Source organism: Lepidochelys kempii, chromosome 4 (genome assembly GCF_965140265.1).
Source record: "Lepidochelys kempii isolate rLepKem1 chromosome 4, rLepKem1.hap2, whole genome shotgun sequence".
In the NCBI taxonomy this organism is placed as follows: Eukaryota; Metazoa; Chordata; order Testudines; family Cheloniidae; genus Lepidochelys; species Lepidochelys kempii.
The window spans coordinates 29,760,565-29,786,466 of NC_133259.1; the positions used below are offsets into that span (position 1 = coordinate 29,760,565).

General features: G+C 43.7%; 1 protein-coding gene across 1 annotated transcript in view; it reads right to left on the reverse strand.

Moving 5' to 3' along the window:
• PPA2 (inorganic pyrophosphatase 2) overlaps positions 1 to 25,591 on the reverse strand; it is a 47,123-nt gene extending 21,532 nt beyond the window's left edge. The window contains 6 exon segments of the mRNA XM_073340829.1: positions 2,702 to 2,788; positions 4,001 to 4,120; positions 7,235 to 7,288; positions 20,135 to 20,179; positions 25,309 to 25,560; positions 25,562 to 25,591. Of these exon segments, the coding sequence (XP_073196930.1) occupies positions 2,702 to 2,788; positions 4,001 to 4,120; positions 7,235 to 7,288; positions 20,135 to 20,179; positions 25,309 to 25,560; positions 25,562 to 25,591 (588 nt within the window).
• Positions 25,592 to 25,902: the final 311 nt, after the last annotated feature.

A 25,902-nucleotide genomic window follows, 5' to 3' on the forward strand; every position in this document is an offset into this window, starting at 1 on the left:
GCAGCAATTTCCTCTCTTCCAATTCCTTCTTGGATCCCTTGTAATCCAAATTCAGGTTCCTCTTCTCCACTGGCACAGCCTTTACTTAGGTCACTATCAATCAGTCTCCTTCTGGCATAGTCCCAGGGGCATCTTCTGCAAACTCATTCTCCTTGATCTATCCACCACCTTTAGCACAACTGATTATTGTTACCTCCTTTCCTAACTCTGTGGACTTTCAGAATTTTTCTTCCTCCATGTTGTTACCACCTTACCACTCCAAATGATCCTTCGGAGTCTCCTTCTCCACCCATCCCAGTCAACATCCCATAAGCGCTACATAGACCCTCTTTCCTTTCTCATCTCTAGATGGCCTCAACCTACCATCTCTAAACAGGTAACTCCCAAATCTGCCTTTTCACCTAATCTATCCCCCTCACTCTAGTCTCACATCTTTGTTTTTCTGTCTCGTGTTCCTAGGTTTCCCATGGCAATTCAAGTTCAACATGGGAAAAAGAAAAAAAAAGTTGTCTCTTTTCCATCGCCATTAAGAATTGCACTGCCCCTGTGAGTTATTCAAGCCCTAAAACCTGCCATTTTTATCTCCTCTTGTCTCTCTCATCCAACACGCAAGCTTTTGTGAAATCCTTTTTTCCCCTCTCCAAAACTCACCATTTCATAGAGTTTAAGGCCAGAATGGACCACCAAGTCCTACGAAAGGTCAGATTAGATTTTACAGGCCACCACTACCCTCACACAAAACCTAACAACTGAAATTAGACCCCAGTATTACAGCCCACAGAAGACTAGATTATTGTGTGCCCCAGGCAAATGCAAGGGACCAAGGTACACCAGTGCCCAATGCTCCCACAATGGCAGTGAAATGATTAAGTGAGATATAACCTTATAATCCAGGCAAATGAGTTATACCCACACTCACTGTAGAGGAAGCTGAAACCCCGCCCTCCCCAAGATCAGTGCCAATCTGAAAATTTCTTCTCAACCCCACATATGGCCATCAGTTAGACCCTGAGCACGTGAGCAACAAATAGCCAGCCAAGAACCTGAGAGAGATAGTGAGAGAGAGAATCACTGGTGCCGCCTCAGAGCTCTGGCCTGCCCCATCCAATGTGCCACCTCCAGCCATGACCATCCCTGATTATTCAGAAAAAGAAGATAAAAACACTTTCAGAATATTTGGGAGGCAGAGGGGGGAATCCCTTCCTGACCCCCTGCCAGAGGCCAGCTGAAACCCTGAAGCATGAGCTTTTAGGAATATAAGACATAAACCTGAAGTGAGCCCCAGGGTTTTTAAACCCCTCCCTATTAACACAAGCAACCCTCAGTTTCCTCTCAGATTCTAACAACAGAACCTTGCCCATACTTTGGCAGGGCCGGCCTCTGGGGTGGGCCATTCGGGCCCCCGCCCAGGGCAACCCACCAAAGAGGACGACATGTGCAGGGTTTGGATTCCCACCTGACCTGCTGAGGGCCAGCTGGGCTGGCGGCAGGCAGGCAGCAGCGCTGGAGAGGAGGCAAGGGGGAGAGACCCAAGCTGCAGAGGGCAGTTGGACAACCAGCCATCGAGCCAGGTGATCAGGTGACTCCTCCAGAGCAGAGGTTTCCCTCTTCCCCGCTGTTCTGCATGTGTAGCTGCTGCTGTTCCTGTCTCCCCCCACCCCCTTTCTCCTGCCCGGAGCTGCCCTGGCCACTCCGGACAGGGAGCATCCTGCTGTCTACTGGGGGCTGATGTCAGGGCGTCCCCCTCACCTGTGCACCGGATTTCCACTGAGCTGGGGTGATGGGACAGGGGGAAATCTGTGTGTGCGCTGCTGCCTCTCTGGGTCCAGAGCTGCTGGCGGCTGCATGTCTCTGAACACAAGCCTTCAGGCTCCTGACAACTGAGTGCTTTCTTAAAGAGACAGCGCACTCATACACTCAGGCACACACACACTCCCTTCAACACAACACACACTGTGTCACACACACACACACACACACAATCTCTCTCTCCTCTCCTCTCCTCCCCCCCCCCCCGACCCCCAACACACACAACACCAGGGCTCCCTGCATTCAGGTCACTTCCTCACCTGGGCTGTGCTGAGGCATCAGCAGCTGCTGCTCTCCTGCCGTCTCCTTATTCAGCCGGGGGGGCATGGGGCAGAGGAGCAGCAGTCCAGTGGGAGAGCGAGCAGCAATGCCAGCTGCTTTGTGCATCCAGGTCAGTTTCCCCACATGGATACAGGACGGGGATGCAGGGCTTATGGGAGCAGGAGGCAGGAGTGACGTGGGCACAGTGAAACAGTTGGGGCGCAGGGGATAGGAGTGAAGGGGTGCAGGGACTAGGGGCACAGGAGGGGAATGCAAGGGTTGGGGTGAGGGGGTATGCACAGTGTAGGAGTTTAGGGGAGCAGGAGGGAGGTACAGGCATTAGGGGTGAAGGTGGCACAGTGCAGGGGTTAGGGGGGAAGGGAGGGTGGGGAGTCCATGGGGGACCAGGAACAATGTGAGGGGGCACCACACCCATGGGGGCCAGGGGCACCAAAATGCAAGTTTGCCCCAGGTGCCATTTTCCCTAAACCTGGCCCTGTACTTTGGTCATCCCCCAACCACAAATACTGTAACCTTTTCCCTCTGGTCAATTGCTTCCACCTTGCCCCCTCCATTCTATCCAAAAAGCTGCCACCAAAATATTAAAATAACCATGTTTATTAAGACAAACCTTTGTGCCTATTTCACACACATCAATGGGATCATTATCACCACAGCATCCTGTATCCTTATCTTTATGGTGTGGATCTTCCCAAGTCTGTTAAAGGATTGAGAAACACAATAATTAATCTCCAATCACAATTCCTTAGTTTATCTATAAATTACAGAGATTAATAAAACACCAGTAAATAAAGATACAACCTTCCCTTTTTCTGGCAATAGGCATGCTTAGCTCAAGAAAGATGATAGATTTTATGAGCCTGGGTAAAATAGCTGGTAGAGCACCAGCCTTTTAATCTGAGGGTCTGGGATTAAAGTCCCTCTTCAGGTACAAATGCCAAGTCAAGGCTGGATGTGTTTCTAAAGATATGCTCAACATTTTGTTTGTTGGGTTTTTTAATTAAAGGGGATGGTTTTAAAACTTAGTTATTTCCACTTTTAGAAAAAGTTTGTCATCAATAGCTATTTTCCTGCTATAAGTGACTTTTTTTTTTGTGATTTTTATATCCTCTGAAGTAGGTAATTGCTTCAATTTGGAGATTTTTCTTTTCCATGTTTGAAGTAATGAATCTACTAGAAATGAGGGAGAAAAACACACACACACACGCACGCCCTTCCACCAAAAAATATGGATTTTAGGAAGAGGGAAAAAAGAGTCTCGTGGTGAAATTTCTTCCAAGGCACCCTTAAGTACTTCCCAACTGGTTGCTCATGAGCAAACATCTAAATCCTTATTGTCACCAAATTTGGAATTTCAGTCACTTTTTATAAACACGAAACATAAAATTTTAAATGAAATATGATCAAAGAAGTCTAAAAGTTTAAAGTGAAATAAGTCAAAGTACATGTAACTAGAGTTTAACCCAAAAACCAAAGTCCCTACATTTTTTTCCTTTGTCAAAGAGGTTAAGAGATTCCAGTTACTATTTGCACTGCCAAATATGAATGGCATCCATGAATTTACCACTTGAACTTTGTGTAAGGGGAAAAAATGTTACTACTACTTGTTTTAAGTACTTTTGAATGACAGGAAGATTGCAGCATAATCCTGTCACATAGTAGAGGGAAGTAAAACATAAATTCAAGGTTCCTTAATACTTAACTCCTTCCTGAAATAGCACACACATGCCTCAATTCTGATCAAAATTTATGGACACACTAAAGTTCTGCATAAAAAATTCCTAATTTACAAATCTATCAAACAGAAACATCCTTCTTGCAACATATTTGCATTCAGGCAATGCTCAGGATTTATAAGGCAATTTATTCAGAAGACAGGAAGGTTTCACCATTATAACAAAAATGTTACCTGAGGGAGGGCACCATAATTCCATATATAACCCTTGTGAGGGAAGATATTGGCCACATATCGAAGCTTGCCTCTCTTTATATCTTGTTTAATGGGATTCAATGGTTCCTTGGTGGCAATCTAAGCAGATTGTGAAAGAGAGAGAGAGAGAGTAAAGAATTCTAAAATGCACAGCAATTAATCCTGTACCGAACTGGGTAAGAAGTTGCATTTTGGGCAGTGGGGAGAGCAAGCTTGAGGTCTGGAAAGTATTAAAGTGCGATAGCCTCACTAATTCTTTAGGGTTATGTTCAAAAACAGACTTATTATTAATGTTTTAAGCTTTGGTGTGAAGTATTCATGGCAAAAAAAAAACTGGACCCAGACACGCAAAGCTATATCATTATAAGAAGTCTCTCGTGGTCAGATACAAATACTGAAGGGGACCTAGGTTGGAAGCACTGCACTTTATGGGCCAAATTTGGCAGTAACATAAATAGGGGTCCAAGCTGATCAGACAACAGGGGTTTGACAATGACGGAAAACTGCTTTAACTGTTAGTTGTTTTCCTACACCATCTGCTTTCTCTACCCATAGTATATAAATTACACTTGTTCTGCACACTCATTCTGCACACCCAATGAACACCAAATTGGTGCAAGATTGGAAGCAGATTAAGTTAAATCAGAAAAACGCACTCTTGTTCCTAAATAGGCATCTCCACATGGGGATCTATTGCAGAATAGCTTATTCCACAATAGCTATTCTGGCCAATTTTCCCAAGTAGACAAGTCTGACTTCATGGCCTACACATGTTTTCTGACCTATTTATGCTAAGCATCGTTCCCCTCTATTCGACATTGGTGAGGCCTTATCTGGAGTACTGTGTCCAGTTTTGGGCCCCACACTACAAGAAGGATGTGGAAAAATTGGAAAGAGTCCAGCGGAGGGCAACAAAAATGATTAAGGGACTGGAACACATGACTTATGAGGAGAGCCTGAGGGAACTGGGATTGTTTAGTCTGTGGAAGAGAAGAATGAGGGGGGATTTGATAGTTGCTTTCAACTACCTGAAAGGGGGTTCCAAAGAGGATGGATCTAGACTGTTCTCAGTGGTAGCAGACGACAGAACGAGGAGTAATGGTCTCAAGTTGCAGTGGGGGAGGTTTAGGTTGGATATTAGGAAAAACTTTTTCACTAGGAGGGTGGTGAAACACTGGAATGCGTTACCTAGGGAGGTGGTGGAATCTCCTTCCTTAGAAGTTTTTAAGGTCAGGCTTGACAAAGCCCTGGCTGGGATGATTTAGTTGGGGATTGGTCCTGCTTTGAGCAGGGGGTTGGACTAGATGACCTCCTGAGGTCCCTTTCAACCCTGATATTCTATGATTCTATGTGACATACACCACCATTTAAATCATCACTGAAATTGGCCCATAGACTTCCAAAGGAGTTGCACCCATTTACACCAGGTCAGAGCTGGACATTGTGCCTCTAATTATAGGTCTCCTTTTTGAAAAAACACAAAGCATGCTCCAAAATTTGTGACTGATTGTGCAATTCTGGTTTCAGTCAGGATTTTACCCTGCATTTGGCCAAATCCTACTAGCAAAATATGGAGTAACTCCACTGAGAATGGTGATGTTTCTCCAGATGTACAGTGATGTAACTGAGCAGAATAATTTGGCCCCTGCCTGATGTTGCCAGAGTGTCTTGGAAGAGGCTGCTGGAGATGCAAAAATGAGAATGACCTCAAGGAAGGCCAACAGGAAACTATGTGAACTGTTGGGGCAGAGTGACATGCAGGAAATGTGACCTAGTAAGAGGGAGCAGGGGAGGCAAGTTTCAATAACTTTGTTTCTTAAATTCTTTAGATCAGATAAGAAAGTCTTCCCATGAAGGGAGGAGCAGTCCAGGAGTCACAGATGTGTGGTGATCTGTGTCTAGTTTTGGCTTCCTACCATCGTCCAATCTGAAGGATGGTGTCTGGGAGCAAGGAAGGGGTTAGGAGAACAGAAACCTAATGGGCACCGATATAATCTATGCCAGAGTAGTATTGTAAGAGTTTCCATATCCCAGCAATTATTTGATCAGCTAGCACGGCAAAGTAAAGGCAGCCATTTCTTGTCTCTTGCAAGAAGTCAGAGGTGGAGAAGCCAGACAAGGATTTCACACCACTTTGGAACCTGATTCTAATGGGATGGCAGGTGTCTCTATATCGCCAGAGGTCATGCGAAGTGTTAGGTAAGAAAATAAAATACATTTAAAAGCAACCCAGATTTCAAGTTAAGCCTTTAAATAGTGCAGTGAAATTAGAACATTTGGCAAGTGGACTCAGCCTTCCCCTGATGTCATCTTAAAATGTAAGGTTGATTATTTGACAGAAGAAAAAATAGCACTATTCCTACAAGTATGAACTGTGATAGTGAACACTGTTTAAAATCCAACCTTCAAAATCATTTCAGCATCAGGAAAAAAAAGTTAAGCTCTGGACAGGGCACCAGCACAGGCAAGACTATTAACAACTTACCCCCAAACTTCCATAAAACCTTGGGGAAGGGAAATTAATATACTACCTAGGGAACAAGCTAGTTTCTGTACAATCTAGGAAGTGTTTTACCTACACTATTAATGAAGCATGCCTACGCCTTTGTTTTGTGACACTGCAGAGGAATGCTCCAGTCAGGCTCTGCTTTTAAAATTTCAGAAGCTCATTTCCCAGGAAGAAAAAAAAAACATCAAAAGTAAAGTGCCAACAACTGCTCTTAGATGAAAGATGATGCTTTTCAAGTGCCAATACAGAGAGGTCAAGATTAGGACTGGCACACTATAATTTATTCACCGATAAAGCTCATGGAGGGATTAAATCTTTTGAATCCAAAGTTAAATAAATTACTGTATCTGTTTATATGAGAGGAAGATAAATTGCAGGATGGTGTCCTGAACTCAAACATTTTTAGGACCTGTTCTGCCACTCGTATTCATGTTGAGTAGCACCTTACACTCCATCTTGAAATCAATGGGGTTATTGAGGAATAAGGAAATACTCAATGTGAGTAAGGGAGACAAAACTAGGCCCTTAATTTTTTTAACTACAGGAAAAACGTCAATATTAATAACTGCAAAAGAACATTCTAGTAATAAGAATGCTACATATAAGGATTAAACTGACTTTCTAAAACGTTGGAAACCATTACACCACCATCAATTCTGCAAATATCTATATATTTAATAAACCAAGGTTGTTTTTTTAATTACCTCCATTTTAGCATTTGACCAGCGAGGCACTTCTACAACCATGTTAAACACTACCTAAAAAGAAAAAAAATTGAAGTATTTAAAATAAAGTTAAGTTGGTGATAAACATTTTGTGTGATAAGTTATTTCTTCCGTATCTGACAGCAATATTTGCCGACACTAACAACTCAGGCATTTAATTTTCTAGATGCAACATGTTTACAACACTATGGTTTCTCACAACATTATTCCATCTTCCCCCAATTAGAAGACAGGGTAACCGCTAAGACAGACGCAGAAATCTCCATGATGCTTTTCAGTCTGGTCTATGATACAGCTCTTCACACAATGCTCAATTTGCCTGTGGAACCCATGGCCACAGAATATCATTGAAGCCCACAGCTTAGCAAGATTCAAAAAGGATTGGACATGATCGCCTTCTATGATGAGATTACTGGTTCTGTGGATGAAGGGAAAGCAGTGGATGTGTTGTTTCTTGACTTTAGCAAAGCTTTTGACACGGTCTCCCACAGTATTCTTGTCAGCAAGTTAAAGAAGTACGGGCTGGATGAATGCACTATAAAGTGGGTAGAAAGTTGGCTAGATTGTCGGGCTCAACGGGTAGTGATCAATGGCTCCATGTCTAGTTGGCAGCCGGTGTCAAGTGGAGTGCCCCAGGGGTCGGTCCTGAGGCCAGTTTTGTTCAATATCTTCATAAATGATCTGGAGAATGGTGTGGATTGCACTCTCAGAAAATTTGCGGATGATACTAAACTGGGAGGAGTGATAGATAAGCTGGAGGGCAGGGATAGGATACAGAAGGACGTAGACAAATTGGAGGATTGGGCCAACAGAAATCTGATGAGGTTCAATAAGGATAAGTGCAGGGTCCTGCACTTAGGACGGAAGAACCCAATGCACAGCTACAGACTAGGGACCGAATGGCTAGGCAGCAGTTCTGCGGAAAAGGACCTAGGAGTGACAGTGGACGAGAAGCTGGATATGAGTCAGCAGTGTGCCCTTGTTGCCAAGAAGGCCAATGGCATTTTGGGATGTATAAGTAGGGGCACAGCGAGCAGATCGAGGGACGTGATCGTCCCCCTTTATTCGACATTGGTGAGGCCTCATCTGGAGTACTGTGTCCAGTTTTGGGCCCCACACTACAAGAAGGATGTGGAAAAATTGGAAAGAGTCCAGCGAAGGGCAACAAAAATGATTAGGGGTCTGGAACACATGACTTATGAGGAGAGCCTGAGGGAACTGGGATTGTTTAGTCTGCGGAAGAGAAGAATGAGGGGGGATTTGATAGCTACTTTCAACTACCTGAGAGTGGTTCCAGAGAGGATGGTTCTAGACTATTCTCAGTGGTAGAAGAGGACAGGACAAGGAGTAATGGTCTCAAGTTGCAGTGGGGGAGGTTTAGGTTGGATATTAGGAAAAACTTTTTCACTAGGAGGGTGGTGAAACACTGGAATGCGTTGCCTAGGGAGGTGGTGGAATCTCCTTCCTTAGAAGTTTTTAAGGTCAGGCTTGACAAAGCCCTGGCTGGGATGATTTAATTGGGGATTGGTCCTGCTTTTGAGCAGGGGGTTGGACTAGATGACCTCCTGAGGTCCCTTCCAACCCTGATATTCTATGATTTTATCTAGATGAAATGGATATTTAAAAATTAAACGGGAGTTTTGGAAGGAATATAAACTCAAGCATAAACACAGAACAAAATAACCCCACATACTCTATCAAGACACTACAGTGCAAATGCTTTACCCTCTGGGGAGAGGGTAAGAGAACAAACACCACATGACAGATGCATAATTACAGTGCTAAATGCACTAGTGGAAGATACTACAGAGATGAGTGTGATATGAGTATCTAAGAACCAACAGAGAACAGAATAGGGCAAAATCTAACCTCTAATTAATGCAGGTTAAGAGGAAATTATCCCTGGGAGCAAGTTATCCCATAATTGTTTACTGCAGGGGTTTCTTGCGCCTTAGTTTGAAGCAGCTGGTACCGGCCGGTGTTGAGCGTAGGATACTGGGCAAAACTACTCTGCTCCATATGGCAATTCCTGTGTTCCTATGCCTTATTTTCTGTGCGACAAGGTGGGTGAGGTAATATCTTTTATTGAACCAACTTCTGTTTGTGGGAGAGACAAGCTTTCGAGCTTACCCAAAGCTCTTCTTCAGGTCTGGGAAACTAAGGCCAAGTCTACCCTACAAACTTACATTAGTATAACTATGTCACTCAGAGGCGTGAAGAATCCACAACCCTAACTGACAGTTATACCGACCCAAACCCTGGTGTAGACAGCGCTACTTTGATGGGAGGGCTTCTCCTGTCAACACAATTACCAGCTCTTGCGGAGGTGGATTAACTATGCCAACGGGAGAAGCTCTCCCATCAGCATAGTATTGTCTTCACTGAAGCTCTGCAGCAGTGCTGCCCCAGAGTTTTAAGTGTAGAATCATAGGACTGGAAGGGACCTCGAGAGGTCATCTAGTCCAGTCCCCTGCACTCAAGGCAGGACTAAATATTATCCAGACCATCCTTGACAGGAGTTTGTCCAACCTGCTCTTAAAAATCCCCAATGATGGAGATTCCACAACCTCCCTAGGCAATTTATTCCAGTGCTTAACAACCCTGACAGTTAGGAAGTTTTTCCTAATGCCCAACCTAAACCGACCTGGCTGCAAGACCTGTAGGCCTGCCCTATCTCAAAGTGTCACTGCTAAATATAAGGTTTGAACTGATTGTTTAGCATAAGTAGTTAATACATATCTCAAGGGACGATTCAAAGTGAAGTGGTCCATTAACACCCCTCTAGTCATAGGGAGAGAAAGGGTGGAGGGCTGTTAGTGGGTGACAGAGTGTTATAAGAAAGCATAAATCCAGTGTCTCTATTAAGACCATGATTTTTAGTGTCTAAGCTCCCAGGCTTGTCTTTTGAAAGCACTGTGCAGGTTTCATAGATTCATAGATATTTAGGTCAGAAGGGACCATTATGATCATCTAGTCTGACCTCCTGCACAATGCAGGCCACAGAATTTCACCCACCACTCCTAAAAAAGACCTCACACCTATATCTGTGCTATTGAAGTCCTCAAATTGTAGTCTGAAGACCTCAAGGAGCAGAGAATCCTCCAGCAAGTGACCCGTGCCCCATGCTACAGAGGAAGGCGAAAAACCTCCAGGGCCTTCCAATCTGCCCTGGAGGAAAATTCCTTCCCGACCCCAAATATGGCGATCAGCTAAACCCTGAGCATATGGGCAAGATTCATCAGCCAGATACTACAGAAAATTCTTTCCCGGGTAACTTGGATCTTACCCCATCTAAAAACCCATCACAGGCCATTGGGCCTATTTACCATGAATATTTAATTACCAAAACCATGTTATCCCATCATACCATCTCCTCCATAAACTTATCGAGTTTAATCTTAAAGCAAGATAGATCTTTTGCCCCCACTACTTCCCTCGGAAGGCTATTCCAAAACTTCACTCCTCTGATGGTTAGAAACCTTCGTCTAATTTCTAATCTAAATTTCCTAGTGGCCAGTTTATATCCATTTGTTCTTGTGTCCACATTGGTATTGAGTTTAAATAATTCCTCTCCCTCTCTGGTATTTATCCCTCTGATATATTTATAGAGAGCAATCATATCTCCCCTCAACCTTCTTTTAGTTAGGCTAAACAAGCCAAGCTCCCTGAGTCTCCTTTCATAAGACAAGTTTTCCATTCCTCGGATCATCCTAGTAGCCCTTCTCTGTACCTGTTCCAGTTTGAATTCATCCTTCTTAAACATGGGAGACCAGAACTGCACACAGTATTCCAGGTGAGGTCTCACCAGTGCCTTATATAACGGTACTAAAACCTCCTTATCCCTACTGGAAATACCTCTCCTGATGCATCCCAAGACGACATTAGCTTTTTTCACAGCCATATCACATTGGCAGCTCATAGTCAACCTATGATCAACCAATACTCCAAGGTCCTTTTCCTCCTCCGTTACTTCTAGTTGATGCGTCCCTAGCTTATAACTAAAATTCTTGTTATTAATCCCTAAATGCATGACCTTACACTTCTCACTATTAAATTTCATCCTATTCCTATTACTCCAGTTTACAAGGTCATCCAGATCCTCCTGTAGGGTATCCCTGTCCTTCTCTAAATTAGCAATACCTCCCAGCTTTGTATCATCTGCAAACTTTATTAGCACACTCCCACTTTTTGTGCCCAGGTCAGTAATAAAAAGGTTTCTTTTGAGGATGAGGACTGATAGGTCAGGTAGAGAATAATCACTTGGTGAGAAGTGTTCACCCACAGGTGATGTGGTGTTTTTGTCTTTTAATAATTTCCCGTGTGAGTGCATTCATTCTGCGTAACAGAAATGTCAGAAAACAAAGCAACGGCAAAAATAAGAATATTTATTCGTGGTGTATTATTGATGATAACATTTCTGTTTACATTAAAGATGCATCACAGTGCTGCTGCTCCACTCAATGACAGACACACCACTCCTTTGTAGAAACTAAGGTGATGTCTACACAGCGCACCTTACAACAGTATGGCCGTGCCCCTGCAGCCACGCCGTTGTACGGTGCGGTGTGCAGCTGCTCTTTATTGCCAGGAGAGAGCTCTCCCGGCGACAAAATAAAACCACCTCCAATGAGGGGTGGCAGTGTCCTCATCAGGAGCGCGGCTCCTGCCGACAAAGCACTGTTCACAACAGTGCTTTTAGTGATTCAAACTCTTGTTGTTCAGGGGGGTGTTTTTTCACTCCCTTCCCCCCGAGCGACACAAGTTTTAACGACGAAAGTGCTAGTGTAGACAATGCCAAACATGACTTCTTAAAAAGAAAGATGAAATGCCAAACTGACTTCACTGGAAGTCATTGCACCAGGCTTGAATTTGTCCCAGAATGTCACCTTGCCTAGGACCCTAAGAGACACTTCTTACATGAATATAAAAAGTGTAAGAGACATTGCAACATCTTTGGGGACCACAATGTATTGAGTTGAGGAATGTTTTTTGTATTATTGTGGGCCAAGGGTTGTATTCAACTCCTGGGGGATGGCTATGACAGCTTCTCCAGGAAATAAAAACAGTGGGGGTGGTGATTAAGGTGAATCACTCACGTTGTAAACACCTCCAGAAAGATATCTCCCCCCGAGAAGATTTGCATTTACCAGTTCAAACTGCTTTTTCCAGAGACCAAAAGACAAAGAAAGGGCTTTTGGTATAAAAAAGGCTGAGTTTAAACTAACACATGGCTTTCTTTCAATTCAGCAAACAGACAGGACCTTGGGTCCTAGGAGAACCCAACCCCTGGAAGGATTGGAAAGACTGACATCTACCAGAGCCCTATGCTGGAGTTGGAGTGACCTTTGATAAGCATGTAGGAACTTCAATTGTTTTTATATGTTTCCTCTGTGATGCTTTTACCTTAAGAATAGCTGTGCTTACTTAGAAAGAGCTGTGGGATAAACTGTAACTGCTGGCAATATGCTGTTCATAGCCTTCAGACAGAAAGCATCATACAGATTCTAGCTGTTAGCCAGACTGGCTTGCTGGGGATATCACAATGAGGTGTGGAAGGACTGCAGGCCTAACCCCCAGTCTGGACGGAGAGACACACAGGTCTCCACACAAGCGAGGTGATTGCTGGGAGCCTAAACCTAAAGTGGGTGCTTAAAGAAGACTGGTTTGTGGGGGAGGGTGTCAAAGGCACAGTTAACCCAGAAACTGACATGAAGTACCAGGATTTTTGCACCTAGTGATCTGCTATATTAATTAACTAACAAATACATTTCCAGAGCTGATACAATAGTCTGATTAACGCCAGCCTCTGCAGTTCCAAATTTGTACCCTCTTCCCCAAATTTGAGAGATGAACTAAAACAAGCAAGAGGGAATCTCAATCGTCACCTCTCACTGATTTTTCCTCAAGGTCACAAGTAATTCACAGTCCTCTCACAGCCAGAAGATCCCAAAACACATTCTATACTAATTTGTATAACGGTCATGTCCACAATGCGCTGTTCGCATTCATAAGACGGAATCCATCTCCTGAAAAGTCAACAACCTAAGATAATAAGCAAGGAAGAGAGCACAGAGTCCTTAAGCATCATTTCAGTGAGAATATTCCATGGGTAAAGAGCATCTTGAAGAAAGAGAACATAGTTATGAAAGAAGGGTTCAGAGCTGCCAGCATAGAAGGAGAGATAATAGGGATGGAAGTGTGATAAGAGACAAAAGCAGATAAGGGCAGGATTGCGAGGAGACAATTATGGGGATCGTCTGACAACCATCTCTAACTCTCCCCCAGAACTATTGGGCTTACTGCACTTATGGTGGACAGGCTCTCTCAGTTGGGGACAGATAGCAAAACACTATTTAACAGGCCCACTCCAAAAATGCTAAGGCCAATTCTGGTGTGGAGCTCTTAAATAAAATTTAAAAAAAAAAAAAAAAAAAAAAGCTAACAAGACTAAATAATCATTTTGATTTTCATAATTACAACAAGAAAAGGACCTATAAAGTCTTGCTGAAATATTACAGGATAAACTTTTATTGCCACCAGAACCTGTTGTGAACGAGACTGCAGGAGATTTATCCATACACCTGTGTTGTAAATGTGCATTTTCCTGACTGCATCTGTAATTGTGGCTGCTGCAGAATATAGAGATTTTTTAAAAACTTAAATTCATCAAGAAGTACTTGAGGCCTGCAGTGAGTCAAGGAAGACTCTTAGGGCCAGAACCTCACCTAGCGTAAATTGGTGTAGCACAAATTATTTCAGTGAAGCTACATTGATTTATCACAGACAAGAATCTGGCCCTCAGGATTTCTGATATCGATTGAACACAAATGGTCAAGAGCACTAAATATAACAGCCTAATAGATTAATTCATATGCAAAAACAAATAAAAAGGCCTCTGGAAAGGCTGAGCTGCCCAAGTTTCAGCTGCTGCGGATGTTTACAAGAGTTTAATAGCTTCATGCAATCCTTATGTTTAAAAATAAAAACAGTTTGTTTATGGGACAATCAATTTTTTCCAGGGATGAACCAGAGCCCTTGCCCTGCGTGCAGAGGGTTCATTATGGGATGGTTTTAATCGGGATTAGGGAGGTATGTACAGGAGGATTTGACAGCTGGAGATGAAAGGGAAGAGAGAAAAGGCTGCTTATTCCTCTCTCATATATTCTACGTTGTCTCTTCTCTTTTTGTCCCCTCACTTTCTCTTCTCCATTCTCCTCTCCCTTCCTTTCCTAGATTTCACCCTTGGATCTTCCCAGCATCCCCTCTTATTCTCTCCATCAGACAGACTCAGTCCTGCCTTTCCACCCATGAATATCTCTTGCTTCCACCATCCCTTGTACCTTGCCACAACATGCTGCCCCCCCGTTACAGGCGAAGCAAGCGAAAGTACAGATGCCAACCCTGGTCTGAGGGGTACCTCCTGTACATGGTGAGCACCCTGTAGGCTCACCCCTGGGAGCAATGCCCCAGACTCCACATGGTGCAGACTCTCATACGTGTGTGTGAGGGGCTTCATGGAGGGCAGGCTGTATGATAGACCTGGATGGAGGTGGTTCCTGAGGTGCATATTTGTTCACACCGCCTACTTACAGTTTCACCAGCTCCGTTGGGTGGTGGCTTCTTTGGAAGACCAGTCTGGTGGGGCTTAGGGCAAAAACAGGACAAAACAGTTTTTTGTAACACAGACAAGGACAGCCTATGTTAGCTGGATCCTCACAGTTCTCAGGGACACACAGATTCTCTACTTATATATAAGAACCGAGACTGTATTGTTCATTCACATTAATATAGAGTGCAGTCATTTTTGCTTATGCTCCATTATATACACTAGGAGCTGAGAGGGGGAATCAATGGTTGCAAAGTGGAGAAAAGTTAAAGCATTCCATTTTCTAGTTTCTAAAATGCAATATGCCAACAGGAAAAAAACAATTAAAAAATATTTAGTAGTATCCCTTAAATTACAATATTTTGTCTATGACATATAAGAGCAACCCATAGCCAAAGAAGCAGTTTCAGGAAGGGCAGAAGAAGGAGGAAAGAGGGCTGCAAATAGTTTACTTGAAGAAATCTGTTTTTGGCTCCTTTCCTGGACCACCTCCCTACAAGCTGCCCTCTGGCTTGAAGTGTCCCTTCTGACAAACAACCCTTTTCCTCTCTTGGTAAATCATCCTTTCCCTGCTGAGCTGCTCACTTCCTTCCCCAGTCCTCTGAGCTCCTGATCATGTGAGGTCAGTGGCTGTGGGGCAGGGATTAGAACCTATTTTGAATGGGTGGGAGGGGGTGAAGAAATTTGATTTTTGCCTAGGGGGATGGGAAGTTGAGAGTTTAGGGGCTGCTGTGGAACTTTTAAAGGGATAAACCAATTTTGAGTAGAAGAGGAAGCAGAATGCAGGGCAGCCTGTGCCGAGAATGAGGAAGAGAACAAAACTGATAGGAAGAGGAGGAGATAAAATGAGGAACAAAAAGGATGGTGAGTTTTCCCAGGAAAAGTCTGCAGTAACTCTAGCACTTGTACAGCAAAGGGCTTTTGGAAAATATAATTTAAAAAAAAAAAAAGCATTCTGGACCTGCTGACATACCTCTCTTAAGCTTTGTAACATGACAAGGGCAAAGATAGAAGACAACAGCTCTACTTCAACTACTTCTCTTCCGTAACTATTTAACGCAGCTGCTGCTCATTTGTGATTTTACAACTCTCATCACAGGCCGTACATTCATAAGTGGCAGCCTGAGCCGAAGTTCTAAGGGAGAGTGAACAGAGCAAGCCACAGCCCAGTGCCTTTAACTACAGAAGAGAAAAGAGATGAAAAGAAGGACTATCATGAAACATGACCACAAATATATGGAGATATGCTTACTATGGACTTGTTCACAATATGAGCCCCATCCTCAACGTATCACTTGCTATGAGGTGCTGGCCAATGAAAATCAAACCAACGATCTCCAGCTATATCTAGAGATCAAACATTCTGGCCTGAAAGACAAGCCTCTGGAGTTTTTCCAATATAACTTGACAAAGCTAAATGGCCAAAAAAGTACAATGTCCACTCTGAAGTCAACAAGCAGACATTTCATCTTGCGAGTCTTTGCACTGAAAAGCAAAGGGGAGTCTGATAGCACAAGGGAAGAGTTTTTACTTCAAGCTCACTGAACCAAGAATTGGTTTTAGTGATGTTCAGTGACAAGATAAGCAAGTAACTGGACACTTTAGCGTTGTGAAAAGACCCAGGACCAAGAAGAATCTCTGCCACTGGTGAAAATGTAGCATCAATCTTCTCAAGCTTGAAGCAACTATTTATTTGCAATTAAGTCTTATTAATTCACTGCTGTGGCTTCCTTGGCAAACTCTCTCTCCTAGGTTAGATATTTATCTGGTGGCGGAGTGCAAGACAACTTCATTTGTTCTCAGTCTCTGCTAACCTGCCCAACTGCAGGGGAAGTTTTTCAAATATCGTATGGAAAGCGTTCTTGAGTGGGAACATTGTGATGGTCTCCACAAATGGAGCACAAGCAATGACTTGGCAGCACTTATAACTGCTTTGTAGCTCCAATGGCTCCTTGTATAGTCCAGGAGGCCCTAATCACAAGGAAATCACCAGCACATCTGAAAAACATAAAGGATGCTGCTGGGAAGACAGTTAACTTCCTTAGAGCTTATCCCATGATTTCTAATGTTTTTGCTGTACTGAGTGATCAATGCTGCCAAGTTCCTCCTTCACACTGGTATGTCTTGGCTTTATCATGAGAAAGCACCGATACACCTTTTTGAACTCCCTCCCGAAGTGCCTGTCTCTCTGTCAAGTCACTCACAAACAAAACATCAAAGGCACATACAATGATGAGCTGGTTAGAAGCCCTTTCAGTGCAGCTGGGAGCAACATTTCAGATTCGTCTTTCAAAGACAAGTATGGCTTCTAGGAACTTGCCCGCAACAAGACACTAAGGGTATGCCTACACTTCAATCAGACAACCCCAGCTGGCCCAGGCTAGCTGACTTGTCACGGAGTCCTAGAGCCGAAACATCTACACTGCAATTAAACAGCCCCTTAGCCCAAGCCCTGTTAACCTGAGCCACCTGGCACAGGCCCGCCATGGGGTTTTTAACTGCAGTGTAGATATACGCTGAAGACCACAGAACCAGCCCCGGACAGAATTGTGACTGCAACTATAGGAAGAATATCCAGCATTCACGATGGAGATTTGAAACTTTTGATGCTTTTCACATCTACTTACCTGGGCGAGAGTGAATTTTCAGTGCTTGTAGTACTTAAAACAAAGCACAGGTTCAGATTACAAAATGGTAATGATCTGAGACAAAAGGTAATTATCTCCCCTAACATCTGGAAAGCAGCCATACCCAACTCGTTAAGTAGTTCGAATATATAAATAGTTTCTTTATTCTCTTTTCCATGCTAGCAATTACAGTAGTTACACAGGGTTGACGTGACTGCAAATCTGAGAGTAAATCAGAGTTTGGAAAGGGAGATGGCCCACGATATGGCCTCACTACTATATGGCCTCACTACTATATGGCCTCACTACTACTACAAGATGCCCCATACCAAGAAAAAGTTGGGGAAACCTTTTATTAGAACAAACCAAAGCAAGCTGATCTTGCAAACTGCTAAGATGTATGTCCCTACTTCAGTGAAGAACTGAATTAAGTACATCAAAAGACAGATCAATATTTTCTAGTCCCCTTTTCAATATCACAAGTGCTCAGAACAATTTTAAATAAATCTGATAAACTGAGGCGACTTATGCCAAATTACTTCTATTTTCTATATCTAAACTGACATTGGATATACATGATTTACCAAAGAAACACTTGGCTAGTATAATTTAACACATGCTTTTAGGAGGCACCATACTGCTGGAAATGCCAACAAATAAGCAAGATCCTGAGCACATGCGGTTATTAAAAAAAGCTATGCCACTTTTCATGGGATTAAGAAAGGTATCCAGTTTGGTTATCTACTGTACAATTTGCATCCATAATGTCTCTTGCCTTTTCAGCTGAGTATAGTATTCCTGTCCTGAACTGCTGTGTAATATTAGTGGGTGATGTTAAAAAGTTTCTATGCTTCATCCTAGACATGGCTATGTTTTAAAAAGGTGAGCAAAGTAATTCTTTTATTTCTATCTATCTCTGAGTGAGTGAATTACACGCTCAGATTTTGTAATATACCCACTTTTGTGAAGCATTTTGGGATCCTTTTGGATGAAAGGAAACATATGTAAGATATTGCAAAAACAATACTCAATGAAGTTAAACGTCTAAATAAGCACTATATTAGACTGATCCTGCGAGGACATCTGTAGCGTCAGGGCTCTAGACAGCACATAGCAAACGATGTTGTTTTAGTCAAGTTTAAAAAAATTTCCACTAAATGAGAAAAATATTAACATATAAATATTAACGTTACAGCTCAGAAGTTTCATATAGTTTTAACCATTTTTTAGAGTAGGCTCTGCAAGATGATCAGGATCAGATATTGTCACACACTGCTCATACAGATAAGAAACAGAATACATGACTGCATGCTAGAGTTATAATTCACAGCATATGCCATGTGAGTGCATGCCTCATCACCCATTTTCAGCAGCCATATAGCTCCTCCTTACATTTTATCTTTTATTCGCGTTTATAAATGACTGTGCACCTACTTAAATAATTCTTAAGTCAGCATTAGAAAAAAGCCTGAAATCTAAATAGTACATATAACTGGTGTTTATGGGTTAAATGAATTATGAGTGAGAGAGAATTAAGGTGTATGTGTGAGGATGGTACACAGGACCATACCAGTGGCAGGAAATAATATTTCAAATGCTGCTAGAAACCAGACCATCAGAGTGGCTCTGTCGAGTTAAAATGCCATTTATCGGTATTTGAAATACAATTGATTGGTCACAGAGATACTGCCTAATAATTGCTGGTTATTCAGAACATATTTCGGTGCCTAAATAGGGATTAAAGAGCCCATCTTTAAGAACCCGTGTTTGAAAATCTGGGCCTTAAAATGTGACTTGTTTCTTTCGCATTCTACTTAAAGTGATTCCATGCCCCCGCTTAGGTCCCAAGACAACGTTTACTAGAAACTATACAATTAAAAGAAGACTCCTGCACAAACATTCACACAAACCAACCTTGGGTACTCGTTCTCCCTCTAACCAGCAGCAATTCTGAGCACCCGCACAGGGCACTTTCCTCGACTGTGCACATCTGCACATCCCAGAAAAGCACATGCCTTCAGTCCAAAACACAGCTGGAAAGTCTGGGTTTTGGCCCATCATACTTAATGTCCCTTTAACGCAGCAGTTTTCAACCTGTGGTCTGCAGACCCTTGGGGGGTCTGCACACTATGTCTGTGATTTTCAAAGGGGTCTTTACCTCCATTAGAAACTTTCTAGGGGTCCGCAAATGAAAAAAGAGGTTGAAAACCACTGCTTTAACAGAAAAGATTTCTAATTGTTTTTATTTTACTCTGCAGTCAGAGCAGCTAGTGAATCTTTTACTAAGAGAGTTTACTTGAGCAGGCTTCTGTATGTAATAGGAGAAAATACAATGCATCAACTTTACAACTGTCAGAAGGAAGCTTCTACTGAAAAATATAAAAACACTTGCATTTTAGAACATTTTGATTAATAAATAAAAACTGACTTTTTTTGCCCATTTGATCAGGAGATTTAAAATCCCTTTGAGGTCCCTCGTCCCATGGCATTTGTATTTGAAGGTTTATCAGTTGTATTCAGTGAAAGATGCATGGTACTGAACAGCTCTCATTTTGCCCACCATGATTGAAAGCCCCATTCTAATGTGTCCATTACAACTAGAGCACAGCAAAATTACATTTCATGAAAAATAATTTCTAACTGTACCTCACTTCCATTAGTCTTTGATCTCTTCGCAGGAACCTCCTTATCCTATACAGAAAAAAAAAAATTAGCATTTAAAACTCTCACTTACGGGAGTCGAATCCAAAATATATTCATGTTAGAGAAAAGAATACCACGGTGTCTGTATAAATAACTACTACACTGTAGATTCTACACAGACTATATTAGTAGTTTTTAAAAGGGCTTGAAAAATCCACTCATGAGTGGCAAGCTAGTCCTTGAGAATATGGGGAGGAGGACCTAAGCCATCAATTTCTCTATAACTGTAACTTTCATTTTAAAAACATTTAAATTTCCTAATGGTTGTAAGGCTATAACCTCCCAAATGTGAACTGATGCATTTTCATCTTCCTGAATCAGAAATGGACAAATCTCCTTTCTTTGTCAAGCACCAGCTGAGTGAAATTAAGACCGGTCAGTTTCAGTGCTGCTTGACAGATCCCTGTAGACAGCCACAAAACTGTTATGAACCAGGTCAGTTTCATTCTGCTGCTGCTGATTGCAAAGGCTGTGAACTGCATTATAAACAGCAGCAGGCATTGGAGTTATTCACAAGCGAGGAGGACCCTAAAGACAGAGGCTGGAGGAGAGGAAGAGTAGCAGAGGCCTCTTCATCTTCCAGTCCCCTTGCAGCATCTAGGAGACTGGGAGAGAGATCAAAGTAGTGAAGACCCATTCTCTGCCAGCAGCCTGGAGGCTCTGGAGGGACAGAAGAAACAGAAATTTTTTCCCTTGTCCAGCAGCCAGAATGGGAGGATCTTCAAATTAATCAGACATCCGCTTGCCAGAGGCAAGTTTAAAAGAAGACTGAAAGGAGGATGCAGGGAGAGCATCCTAGTGGAAATGCCAGCACCCTCCTCCCTCCCAGCAGCTAAAGATGCTAAGAGGTGCTAGTAAAGTTAGGGCCCCTGGACCTTCCTTGGAAGGCCTTCCAACTCTTGTCTTTCTCACCAACCTCTCACCAGCAAGTTTAGTCCTCCCTCACAAAGGCATCAGGTACACTTTTCAAGCCCTGGTTTTAAATGATTAAACAGAATGATATTGATGTAGCATTTATCTGTTTAGAAAAACCCCTCTGGACACATGATAGAGTTGCAGATTTTTCTCAGTGTTCCAGCTACAAATCAACCAAACAGTTGAGGCAACAAACCTTAAAGGCTGAAAATTTCCCAAACTATTTTGTTTTTGAGTATGCCATAATAAGCAAACCTCTTCTCAGACTAAACTGAAGGCTGGCAATTTTCACAGATGACGTAGAAAACAGGCATTTCACTATAGCAATAATGAAACTCCAGGGAACGTGGCTAACAATACATGAAAGTGCTTGGTTGCACCTCTTGCCTTGTAATTCTCCAAAGGTGTGATTACCACTCCTCTCTTGGGCATTATTGCTGCCTTCAAATTACAGCACGCCTTTTGGGAATTAAAGAAATATACCATTCACATAAATATGTATTGTGTAAGCCTCTTCTGCTGCAAAACTGCTGGTACTATAGAAAAATAGCAATTTACATGGGTTTGGTGAAACACAAAGAGACTTAGGAATAGTAACAGTAGAAACTGTATTCTAGATTAGTGCACATAAGCACAGAATTTTAACATCTTACCAAAAGATATGGTGGACTTCTCATCATTTGAAGTCTTTAAATCAAAACTGCATATCTTTCAAACACACACACTCCAGTTCCACCACAAATTAAACTCAACACAGGAATTACTGGGTGAAATTCTACAGTCTGTACTAAAGAGGAAGTCACACAAAATCATAAAGGTCCCTTCAGGTCCTAAAATATATTAATTTATTTTAGTAATTGCTAAAAATAAAACAAGATTTCTATTGAAAAGAAAAATCCACCTGCTTTTGACCATTAGAGAACACAACATCCATCATTTCAAGAAATAATAACTGCGTTTGAGTCTAACATATACCTCTTTAGATCCAGCAAACAGAGGAATGTCATGAAACGGGGAAATATATTTACCCTCCGCATTCTCTGCGAGACAAAAAAAGTGTTACAAATCTAAACCAAACATGCTGAAAGATGTCCACATTACTAATAAATATGTCCCTATTGCTTCCATCATTACAGACAGACAAGGGTCTATGGGTATTTTAAATTGAAACACTGCTTGGCCAGGGGATTTATGTTGTAACAAAGCCTTTTCTGGAGTCAAACTCCAAATTTTACAATAAAACGGTCAATTTAAGGGACAAACCAAAATCAGAACTTTCAGCTTTGGCAGCTATACTGTGCCCTTCTTTCCTCTCTTTAGCCTGCTCATTCCTTTGAGCCTAACTGGCAAAATGAACTATGTAAAGATGTCAATAACCTTGTATTTTTCCTACACAGAGCCACTAATGGAGAGGAAATGTCATAAGACATGTATAGAGAAAACCAGTTCCTAGGTTACCTAGGATTTTAGTCATACTTCAAATTTCTTTTTCAGCAGCTAATAATTTCTTCATGATCAAGATATTTTTTAAAACAAAAATTTCAGATAGCAGCTAAAATACTGCAGCTATTAAAACTTTACAGTATTCCCTTAGCATGGCTTGTCATTTCAAATAAACTGAATTTCATATCAATAAAGCAAACATTCACCGCTAAACAGCTTATACCAATTCTGACCAGCAATATACATTAGTTAAACCTTAACTGCTCAGACATTTTGTTTTAAAAGGAACAATGACAGACTCTAGGGTTTCAGAGTACACTCTAGGGTACAATTCTGGCCTCACTGATGTCCATGGCAAAATTCTAATGGGCTTCCATGAGGCCTTTCCCCCTCCCTTCTCACATGCAAGCAGACTTCTAAGTAGACAGGAGGAGTGCCCAAACTTTGTCTAATTCAGGGACACATTTTGAGCTTGCCAAGAGCTCAGTGACTGAGCCAAATTTGCAAAAAAAATAGAGCAGTCAATAGAAAGATGCAAGTCTTAGAGGCCACAAATTCCAGCACCCATTGCTCCCTCCTGATCAGGTGGCATTATTCATATTAAAAGAGTGTGTGGACATGGGCCCTCTTTGGCCTATGGACTGCACTACATCTACCCCTGAAACACAGAAACAATTGTTATGCAAACGTTGTACAAATATGGTGTTACATTCCAGGAAATAAAAGATAAAGTTTAGCTATAGATAGGGCCCTACCAAATTCATAGCCATGAAAAATGCATCACAGACCATGAAATCTGGTCTCCCCCAGCAAAAACTGGTCTTTTGTGTGCTTTTACCCTATACTGTACAGATTGCACAGGGAGACCAGCATTTCTCAAACTGGGGGTCCTAACCCAACAGGGAGTTGCAGGGGGTCACCAGCATATTTTAGGGGGGTTGCGGTATTGCTACCCTTACTTGTGCGATGCCTTCAGAACTAGGCGGCTGGAAGAGCAGTGGCTGTTGGCCGGGCGCCCAGCTGTGAAGGCAGCGCCCTGGCAGCAGCAGCGCAGAAGTAAGAGTGGCAATACCATACCATGTCACCCTTACTTCTGCGCTGCTGCCTTCAGAGCTGGACGGCTGGAGAGTGGCGGTGGCTGACTGAGGGCCCAGCACTGCAGGAAGCAGCATAGAAGTCTGGGTAGCAATACCATACCGTGCCATCCTTGCTTCTGCTAATGGCGGCTGTACCTTGAGAGTGGGGCTCCCAGCCAGCTGCTGCCACTCTCCAGGTGCCCAGCTCCAAAGGCAGGGCCACTGCCAGCAGCAGCGCAGAAGTAACAGTACCGCAATCCCCCCTACAATAACCTTTCAACCCCCTTCCCTCACCAACTCCTTTTGGAGACAGGACCCCTACAATTACAACACCATGAAATTTCAGATTTAAATAGCTAAAACCATGAAATTTACGATTTTTTAAATCCTCTGACTGTTAAATTAACCAAAATGGACAGTGAATTTGGCAGGGCCCTAGTCATAGGCCACTGTTCAAACTGAAGTGACAGTCACTAGATCGAGCCTATCGCACCCGACCTCTAGTGCAGTCAGCGTGACAGATTTCTGACAGGGTGCAACTGACCATTTACATCTGTCCATTTCTCTCACAGCAATGTAAATCAGAAGTGACTCCATTGAACGTAATGGAATCATAATGGTATAAAAATCAGTGTGAAGAGCAAAATCAGAAAGTGGCTTTTTAAAAATCTTCATAACTATTAGAAAAAGGTAGTGTGAAATTGAAACTAAACACACCAGCTTTTTGTTTGCAATGTTGGTGTAATCATGTTGTCCCAGGGCCTTAGAGACAGGAGGTGGGTGAGGCAAAAGAAGCTGGTCCAAGAAAAGATATTTCCCCTCCACATGTCACACGAGGTTTTTCTGTCTTGACTTATGTCTTAGAGCTTCATTCATACTTTCATACATGCTGACTGCTCAGTGGGCCGTCAGTAAAATAGATGTCCTCATTTCAAATGCAAATTTCCCTTTACTATGAGCATATTTGGAGCAGTCATTATTGCATCAGGAGAGTAGACTCACCACTGTTATTCCTGCTAAAGTAATGAAACTCATGCACCACTTTAAAAGTTTCCTACACTTTTTTTTTTTTATATTTGTAATGGTCTTCTCTTCTGGGTTGTGTGTTTTGCCCCTTGGGGGGGGGGGGCTGCTGGCGGCTGAAAGGCCCTCTCTGCCACAAGTCTCACCCAGTGGGTCGCAAGAAACTTCTTCATACTGGATTAATTTTAGGGTGCTTTTTTTAAAGTCACCCTCTGGGGAGACAAGCCCTCAGCTCTTTCTCTGGGACATTCAAATTCCCTGCAGGGCTGGAGACAGAGCCCTCAGCATAAGCCTAGGAGGGACTAATGCATCTAGCCACACCCTAGTCTTTATTCACTTGTAGCAAAAGCCTGTAGGTTCCACCCCAATGCTCCAGCGCCCCCCGGGGGACACAGCAACAGGGGGTGCCCATGTTAGCGCCCCCGGCCAAGTTTCCTAGTTAAGCTCTAAGGCATGTCCTGGGCGAGGGGGGGGGGAGACCCTGGCTTTCTCCATTCACCCTCTTTAAGGAGCGGCCCCCAATTACGGCTGGCAGGGGGCAGCGCCCCTGAGCTCTCCGCCGGGCGTAGAACGCAGCGCCGCCCCGCGTTCCACCGCGCCCCCCGCAGCTCCCCGGCCACGGGCGGCGGCGCCTGGAGCCCCTGCGGGGCTGCTACTCACTAAAGTAGAGGCGGTACTCGGGCGAGTGGGGCCGCCCCCGCGGCTCCGTGCCGAACTGGGCCATGGTGCTGAGCCAGCTGCAGCGCGGCAGCGGCCGCACCAGCCGCCTCCGCCTTCCCGCTCCGGCGTAGGAGCAGCTCCGAGCCGGCAGCAGCGGCGGCGGCGGCGGCAGCAGCAGCCCCCGCCAGGCCCGCCCGAGCCCCGCACGCATGCTTGCGCCTGCCACGGCTCCCTCCGCGTCCTGCGCCCGCCCGCCCGGCGGGGGAGCGGAGAGTCTGAGCATGCTCGGTGGCCGCTGCCCTGGCTGGCTCTGCCGCGCCCCGGTGCAAAAGCGGGGTGCGGCGGGGAAGCCGGAGGGGCGGGGAGGGGGCAGAAACAGGGGCAGCCGGCGTGAGGCGTGGGAGCCAGGTCTCTCCCGCCCTAGGAGCCGTCAGCTAGGAATGTGCGAACGGCAGGAGGGCCTCCCCCCCGCCGACACCCGTTGGAGGGGCTGGGGGGGGGGCAGATCGCGTACCCCACATCGTCAGCCCCAAGCGTGCCCCGTTTTTGAGTAGGCCCCTCCCCAAAATCATGAGATGGGCTTAAAAACAAGGC